General features: G+C 41.2%; 1 protein-coding gene across 2 annotated transcripts in view; it reads left to right on the forward strand.

Annotated features, from left to right (window-relative positions):
* Positions 1–7,582, forward strand: part of LOC127571927 (TSC22 domain family protein 2-like) — a 69,604-nt gene extending 62,022 nt beyond the window's left edge. For both annotated transcript variants that reach the window (XM_052018677.1, XM_052018678.1), the window contains 2 exons: positions 2,767–2,818; positions 6,422–7,582. In XM_052018677.1, the coding sequence (XP_051874637.1) occupies positions 2,767–2,818; positions 6,422–6,697 (328 nt within the window). In that variant the 3' untranslated portion in view covers positions 6,698–7,582. The remainder of the gene's footprint in view (positions 1–2,766; positions 2,819–6,421) is intronic.
* Positions 7,583–9,336: the final 1,754 nt, after the last annotated feature.

The following is a 9,336-nucleotide window of genomic DNA, read 5'->3' on the forward strand; positions in this document are numbered from 1 at the left end:
TCATTGTTCTCATCTATATCGTGATATCATGTGAAGTCTATTGAACTGGCTGAAGACAGGCTACTGTGAATGTAATCTAAGGAGGAAACAAAGGTGGATCATTGAACACTGGCTAGATATTGTTGTGAATGTAGCTTGCCCGATGCATCTCTGCCTTCTTTAAGGATGGGATATCCTTGGAGTCTTTGCCTGTTAACGTATTGCCACCCTTCATGTCTAGCTTTGGGGCCATTGCAAAACTTTGGTTGTGTGATTTTTTTTTAAGCTCTTTGAATTGCTTGCTGTTTAGTGACTAGTTCTGTGTTGCAGTTTCAGCAGGTTGGCACTTAAGTATGCCTGGCATACTTTTAGCATGACTGTCTGCACTGAGCCTGGGCTGATCTCCTGGTGTGATTATGTGGAGATATATGACGGGATGAGCTTTTACTGCAGATTGGCTATAGAACTTTCATGGATGCCCAGTCTAGCAGTGCCAGAGCTATCTGAGGCTATCCCAGTTGGTGCAACCGTAGTCCTACACACACAATGGTGAGAGGATGGAACTCCAGAGGCTGTGCAGTGGTCTCTTTTACCAGTGCTGCTGTAGGTTAGGTGCGTTTAGTGAGGACAAGGTCAAGTTAGTTTGCTATCTATCTGCAACAGATTTTCATTAAATATGCCCTTCAAATGGGTGTTTGAAGGTTCTGTGGGCAAACCTTGACCTCTCCCACCATCAGTGTTCTGGTCTCAATGAGTAAAATGTAGTCATAGGATGAGATGGCACAGTCATGTAAATTTAAAGTTTTATCCAACCTGCCTTTGAAAGTAACTAATGAACCTGCTTCTGCTTCTCACTTCATTGAGGCACTGCAGTTAAGTTTGAAACTCTACAGTGTAATTTCCTCATTACTCTAATTCTTTTGCCTATCACCTGGTCACCTTGTTTATGTAGAGTGGTTGCCTGCATACTATTCACCACACTTATGTATAAAATGTTGGCTTTAAAATTAATATCCGGTGTTGTGACTCTTTTTTCCAAAGCATTGCTATTTTTGGAGCATGCTTGAGCTAAGATTTTTTTTTGCTTAATTGTTCTCGCACAGCACCTTAGAGTTCTGCTTGGGTAGCCTACAACCCAATGGCATGGATGTTGAATTTTCCAGTCTCAGGTAACCCACACTCCTTGTTCCTTTCCCACTCCACCCAGGTTCCCTCTCCCTACGGTCAACCTTTCCATCCCTTCCTCCGCCACCTAGTTCCATCTGCCCATCATTCTTCCCTCATCTGTCTCCATCAACCTCTGTCTCACCCCTCCCTCTCACTTTTATATCCTGTCTACCTTCCCTTTACACTCCCAGCCCTGATGCAGGGTCTCGACCTAAAATGTCGACCATCCCTTTGCCTTCACAGACATTACATGACCTGCTGAGATCTTCCAGCGGTTTCTTTTTGTTTAAAGGGAAGTGCGCTGAGCACTTCCCTGGGTCTTCCCCGCCTCCATCCCCAAGTAGGTGTTAGCAATCACGTTCTTGCAATACAAGGAGATTAGTATAAGCTGGTGATTCAATGAACTTCCTGTTGAGTAGAAAATTTAAGTTGCATCAAAGTCATAGAAACAGGCTCTATGATACTGCTGACCAACCTGGTGTGAGAGAGGCACTCCAATCTAAATCTAGTCATGGTGCTTTCCCAGGTTTAATCTGTGTACCTTGATCTCAGTAGAGAGGGTGAAGTGGAAAAAAAACTGGAAGAAGTTTGTGCCTTTATATGGTTTCTATTAGATCTTGTTTAGAGAAGTGTTAGTACAAATGTACAGCTGGCAACAGCTCAAACACAAATTGTTTCCTGTGAGTTTTGATAAGCTGGCAAGTTTGCTTTGGGTGGTGTTAAGACACTTGCAGTACTAGCATCTGACCAGAATCTCTCATTTTTTTTACCTAAAATTTAAACTTGTCCGCAGTTGTTTTAGTAAACGTGAATATCAGAAAGTTATTTTAAGGTCTTAATGTGGTGATGTACTGCCTTGCACTGGTGTAGGTGTTAATACAGGTTGCTGCCAAGTGCCTTCCATGTATTGCTCAATATTCTAAGTTGTAAAGACAAACGTCATATTACTGAGAGTCTTGAATGCAGGTGAATTGTAAACAAATCAACCAAGATTTACATTGATCTATATAATGGGCTTAAGGGTTGCCCTTGTACAAGTAAAAAAAATACTTTTGCCTTTTTAGATATTGGTAACACAGGTTTTGGAATGTTAAGTTTGTGCTGAAACTTGTACTGAGAAATGTAAAACCATAATAAATCAGTGTAGTGGAGTTTGAATAAAGCTACTGGAGTTTTGGGGAAACACATTAAAACCCTTTTCTAAATGTAGTTTTTCTTTTCTGGCTTTAGTTCACTTTTTAAGCAGTCAGTCATGTAGTTTACAATCTGCAGCTACTGTTCCAGGCAAGGTTTCACCAACAACACACACAATGCCGGAGGAACTCAGCAGGTTGGACAGCATCTATGGAGGGAAATGGACAGTTGACGTTTTGGGTCAAGATCTTTCATCAGGACTGGAAAGGAAGAGGGCAGAGCCCTCCATAGATGCTTCCTGACCTGCTGAGTTCTTCCAGCATTGTGTGTGTATGTTGCTTCAGATTGCAGCATCTGCAGAATCTGTGTCAATGTTTACCAGCCTCTGGTTTTGCAACATTGCATGCAGTAAAGGTTTGGTGGCTCATTAGAAGCTTCTGAAAGTGCTGTACTTTGTAACCATGGTGCACTTTGTTTCTGTTACAGTGCTTCAGGAGCTAGTGTGGTAGCAATTGACAACAAAATAGAACAGGCCATGGTAAGTCAAATTATTCCTTATTATTCAATTTGTTTCCTCTTCAAATTAATAATGAAAAGTTTCCTGTTTGCAAGTTTGAGTTGTAAATATAACCTTGCATTTACTCTATTTTAAAAGAAAAAAAATTAGTATTTGTCGAAAAATGGAGCAAGTTTACTGTTTTACTGATTAGGTATTAATGTCTTTTAATAATTTGATCAAGTGTTAATACTTGCTGTTTGTTCTGTGGTCCAAAATCTATATTTTGTAAATAAATGCATGTCTTACTGCACTACACTCCTAATTTATTTTATGGAATGTGGGGGTATCACTGATAAGGCGAGCATTCATTGCCTATCCCAATTTGTCCTAAAGATGGTGGTGACCTGCCCTCCTAAGTGCTGCAGTCCTTCTCCCAACAGTGCTGTTAGTTAGGAAGTTCTGGGATTTAGACCCAATGTTGAAGGAATGGTGTTATATTTCCAAGTCGGGATAGTGTGAGGGGAACGTGAAGGAGGTGATATTTCCATTTGCCTGTTGCACTTCTTGGTGGCAGAGGTCACATGAAAGGGAGATGGTGTTGCAGCAGGCTTAACAAGTAACTGCAGTGTTTCTTGATGTATACTGCCACCAGTGGTGGGAGGTAGTGAATGCATAGGTTGGTGGATGGGATCAAGTGAGCGGCTTTGACCTGTATAATGAACTACTTCCGTTGTTGGATCTATACTTGCCAAGGTAAATGGGAGGGTATTCCAACACACAACAGTACAGCTCAGGAACACTCCCTTTGGCACACGTCTCTGCTGACCATGATTCCAATTTAAATTGCACATGATCTATATCTCTCAATTCCCTGCCTGTTCATGTGCCTGTCTAAACATTTCTTAAATGTTTTATATACTTGCTTCCACCACTTCCCCGGCAATGCATTCTAGGCACCTACCAGTTTGCTTTGGGGAAATAAAAACTTGCCATGTAAATCTCCCTTGAACTTTCCCCTTCTCTCCTTTAAGGCTATACCCTCTACTATTTGACATTTCCACACTAGGGGAAAAAGACTCTTGACTATCTACCCTCTCAGTGCCTCTCATTTTACACACTTCTATCAGGTCGCCCCTCAGCCTCTACTCCAGAAACAACAATCCAAGTTTGTCCAGCCCCTCATAGCTAATACCCTCCGATCCAGGAAACATCCTGGTGAACCTCTTCTGCGCCACCTCCAAAGCCACCACATTCACCCTGTGGTGAGCCAACCAGAACTGCACACAATACTCCAAATGTGGCATAACCAAAGTTTTACACAGCTACAGCGTAAATTCCTGACTTTTATCCTCGGCACCACCACCGATTTGAAGGCAAGTGCATTTACGACTTGTGCCGTTTTCTTGGTGCAATGGTTTTGGCTGGCAGAAGCAAGTCTGAGTTGGTCACTGGAGGATCCCCAAGTTCTGACGTATTTTTGTGGCCTTAGTATTTGCGTCTGCCCCAGTTAAGTTTTTGGTCATGGAGGCCTGTAGGGTGTTGGTAATGAAGGCTGTGATAGTAATGCTGTTGAATACCTAGGATAGGTGCTTGGACACTTGGTGGTAGGCATTTCTTGGCACTTTTGTGGCTAAATGGAGGTTATGTTTTGATACTCAGCTGAACAGTATTACTGGTAACATTCTTTTGGGTAGAAATCTAAATTGTACAGCAGTTCCTGCTGACAAATTGATTTACTGATGGAAGTTGGTAAGCAACATAACGGTAATTAAAATGGTGGTTGTCTTATTCTCACCCTCTATCATAACATCTCCAGCCCATAGTAAAAGCAGTCAGTTTGACTTTTTAAAATCCCCTTACCTTGGCTCTCCCTTGGAGTAGATTTTTTCCAGTTTGTCATCCAACTACTGTCTTGATTCTGTCCCTTCCAGCTGAGATCAATAAGATTTATATAGAACAGGGATAAACCATGGGCCTTCCTCGTCGTACATGGACGGAAGTTGCCATCGATATCGCTGCAGGAACAATGTCCTACACCCTACCATCAGTTGCTTCATGAATGACCACTTTTCATCATGTCAGATGCGGGATGTTTGCTGATTGCAGTGTTTCAAGTCCATTGTCATAACTCAGCAAATGGAGCTGTCCATGCACTTGTCAGTCCATGCCTGCTTGGGGCAAGATCTAGACAATTAGGCATGGGCTGACGAGTAGAAGTAATAATCGTGCCACAAAAGGGTCAGACAATGACCATCTCCAACAATAATCGAAGCACCATTCAGTGGCATTAACATTACCCTGTCCCATTGTCAATGTCCTGGGGGTCATCATTGACCAGAAACTAACCTGGGCAAGCCACAAGTAATTGTGGTAGGTCAGGAGCTTGGTGTCTGCCATGAGTGACCTGTCAACCTCAAGGCAAGGTACGCGCTGGGGGTGTGATGGAGTTTAGCCTCCATTAGCCTTAGTGCAGCTCCAAGAAATCAATGGCGTGTAGGATGAGGCAGCATTGGCACCCTGTCAACCACCCTAAACATTCATTCTCTCTCCCACCTACACACTGGCTGCTTTGTGCACCATCTGCATTACTTGCCTAGGCTTGTCGAACAGCACCTCACAAACCTTTGACCCCTACCACCAAGATGAGCAAAGGCTCCAAACATATGGGAACACCATCTCGTGCAAGTTCCCCTCCAAGTTGTGCAATGTTCTAATTTGGAGATACCACCAATCCTTCAGTTTTAAATCTTTGACCTCCCTCCCCAGCAGTGCTACGGGAGTACCTTGACTGCAGTGGTTGAAGGAAGTTTCTCATCACCTCCAGGGCAGTTGTGGCTGAGCTATAAATGCTGTTCTCGCCAGTAATACCTAATACTGAAGAATAAATTTAACAAAAACCGATTTGAAATTAATACAATAAATAGCTCAGCAATACTGCTGCCCAGGTGGGTCATTTGCATGCTTTCATGATATTTGATACTTAACCCCACATGTTTATTGGGCTATTGCCACCTAGGGGAGTTTTCTTTACTAGAGTTTTGCTAGCTCTTGACTCTTGGATGTAAGAATTCCTCCACTGAGTGCTACAACTGCTGGATGAAGAACTGGGTCAGTCCTGAGTTCATCTAGTAAATCATCATAAGCAGTCTGTCTTTAGAATGGGCAAATCCTGAGAATATCTATAAATATGATTGTAGGTAACCCTCTAAACCAAGTCAATATAATAAAATTATCAAATTATTTCCTGGATAGTGCAATGTGGGAGGAACTCTATTCTGAGCACTTAAATACTTCCAGGGTTCAAACATTGCAGTTCCATCTGGACTGGAGGCCAGTCTGAAACCATGACTATAAATTCCTGCAGTAGAACTGCATGGGTCTCTTGTAGAGCTGAGGTAATGGGAGTGGTAATCAACAATGTACGTTACAACTCTGTCTTGGAAAGGAAATTGTTTTCTTTCAACTAAATTTTTGTTTGCAAGTTACATTCAACAAAAGATACTCCAGTTTTGCCCACACTTTTGCCTTGATTTCACTTTATCTTGATAACAGACCAGGCCATTTCTGTTTTGCGGAAGGATTTCAGATCATCGTGAAATATATTTCACTGTATGTGTCATTGATTACATGTTTTTAACACAGGATTTAGTGAAGAGTCATCTGATGTACGCGGTGAGAGAAGAAGTGGAAGTCTTAAAGGAGCAAATCAAAGAGCTGATTGAAAAGAACTGTATACTCGAAAGAGAGAATTCACTATTAAAATCACTAGCGAACAATGACCAGCTGTCTCAGCTTCAAACCCAGGTGACCAATCTCAGTAGCACTTCACAACCACAGCAGCCGACAGCAGTAGCACAACCTCAACAAAGCGCACAACAGACGCAGCCTCCTCTGCAGCCTAATGTTCCTTCTGCATGAAAATTGCTCGCCTGCATAGGAAATACTTCAGAAAAAAAAGAAAAATCCTGTCTCTGTGTGCCACTGGTGTTCTTACCACTCTCCATTGAACAGCAAATAGCCATGCTTAAATGTGTTTTTTGCTCCTTGGCCTTTTCAGTATTAGACAATCATCTGCAAGAGCTTTCTGCGTGTGATGTCCCAGTTGGCATCAGCAAGTGTGTGACTGCACAGTGAGAGGTGGTTGAAGGATCTGTATCTTGTTGGAGGAAAGCTGATTTTCATCAGGTTTTTGGACAAGTGGGTACCTACATCTTTCTGGCTTACTGAGGTTTTTATATATATATATAAATAATATATATAAAACATATTATAGGAATCTGTAGGCCATGAGCCTTTTCTGTCTAACATCAAGATCCTGTTAGCAGCTCTGTTCGAAAAGAGCCACTGTTCTAGTAACTTTTTGCATACATGAATTTTCATTTACTGTTTGTTTTTATTTATTACAGGGCTGCTATTTTCATATGTAAATGAACAATGTCACAGAATCTTTTTTTTTGTAAGTTTGAAATTAAAAGATAAGATTACTGGTAAAAGCAAGCGATAGTTGGGATTGCATATATTAGTTTAAAAAATATATAGGCAATAAAATTCAAAAAAAAAAATCCTGGCTTGAGTTCTAACACTAATGGCAGTTTTACCTTGGGGGTTTTCTTCTGTAATAGTTGAATCCCGATTTGAATGTAAATTTTGTATAGTGTGTAAGTATTGTAAGGAAGACCATAGCAGACATGTACAAGTAGGCACCAGACATTGCGACTTAAGACCTTGAAAGGATATTTGGGCTTTTTTTTGGATAAAGAAAAATAAACTGTGCTCACTTCTGTTGCTGATTTTCTTTCTGAAGCTCGGGGTGGGGGGGGGGGAGGAGGGGGGAATTGCCATGATAGTTCTACATTTTTTTTTCTCCTTTCCTCAGTATGTTTGGGGGGAATGATAAGCTGTGAAATTGTTCAACCTACTTTGTAACCAAAGAAGCAAACCTGTATCTGAATTCATTTATTTTGTACACCTATTCTGTATGTATTTTAGTTTATACTTTTTTTCTTGAGCTGTAACATGCATCCTTTATTTTCTTTTTAATCTTCAGCATGTTCTGCATGATCCCTTTTGTCAAACCAGTTTCTTACCTCATGATTTTACTGAGCACTCTTACTGTAACAAGTTTAGTCTGTGAACAATGTCCAATGAAAACTATAAAAAAACAGCTGTTGGATTCGAGCTAGTGTTAAGTGCTAGTCAGAAAAAAATGGAGTGAGCCATCTTTTGTTTAAATGGTGTTTTGAATTTCATATGCATAAAGTTTTGTTACATTGCAGATTTTATTGTATTTAATAAATGCAACGTGCCGATTCAGATGTGCGATTTGTCCTGAGTGGTTAAATTAAAGTGTGCAAAACTGCAGCAATAGATTTAAAAAAAAACAAATCTCTCCTTGTGTCTAACTTCAATTGCAAGGGTTGAAATTGATGACGAGAATTCGACTGCTTGTAAAACAGTATAACAAGAGTGCAAGCTGGTTCTTGGACTTGCATAGACTATCATTTGATTGGGGGTGATAGGTAGGAAAGGAAATATCAATGCACAGATTGGGTACAGGAGATGCACGTGGCCCCTGAAGCCTGGCAGTTAATAAGATTGTGGCTGAGCTCAGTGTAACCTTACCTCACTATTACTGTCTAATGCAATAATGTTTATCAAATATCTATGTAACTCTGCTGTTTTTTAAAAAAAAATCAAAAACTGCTTCCACTGTACTTTGAGGAAGAGTTCTTGGTTAGCTATCACATGCTTCTTGATTATCAGCCTAAAATAGGAACTCAGTTTCTCTTTCCACAGATGCTGCCTGACCCGCTGAGTGTTTCGGGCAGCTTTCTGTTTGGCTCCAACACTTCGCTCAGTACCACTGTCCTGGTACCACTTTCCTGATTTCCTCCCTCCCTTCTGCTTAATTTGGGGCTATTTCTGTGAAGTTAATTGTAGCCTCCCTAATGAACACCTGGTGCAAGACACCGTGTTTAATTAATTTGCTAATGTGTTTTTTGTTATTAATTTGCCAGATTCTCAATATGACATGCAATCTAACTCTTTAAATGTGTGTAGAAACACTTACAATCTGAATTGCAAAGAGAAATTCCATGTTGACCTGTGCATTTGGTTAATTACAGCCTCGGCAGATTCAGTCCTACTGATTTAAGTTTTACATGGGGGGGGTGGTGGCAAGGAGGGAGAGGAGAGGAGAAACTGTCAGTACTTGAATCTCCAAGCAGACACGTGCTGGAAGTACTGCAGGGTAAATGTTTACCATGCTTAAGGGGAAGGGAAGAACGTTTGAAATAGCAGAAGTATGCCATTTTGCTTCTGTACTTGTACCACTCATCAGTAATGTCATGGCTGCTCTTTTACCTCAAACCTTCCCCTGCTCACCCCACATCCCTTGAGCCCTGTAATATGCAAAACCGCACCAATCTATCTTGATGCTTGTAAGTGAACCTCCACAGCCCTCTTGGGTGGAGAATTTCAAAGATGCTCTCTAGGTGAAGAAGACCATAAGAAAGAGAGGAGCAGAATCAGGCCATTCACCCCTTTTGAGTCTGCTC

This window comes from Pristis pectinata, chromosome 6 (genome assembly GCF_009764475.1).
Source record: "Pristis pectinata isolate sPriPec2 chromosome 6, sPriPec2.1.pri, whole genome shotgun sequence".
NCBI classification, from domain to species: Eukaryota; Metazoa; Chordata; class Chondrichthyes; order Rhinopristiformes; family Pristidae; genus Pristis; species Pristis pectinata.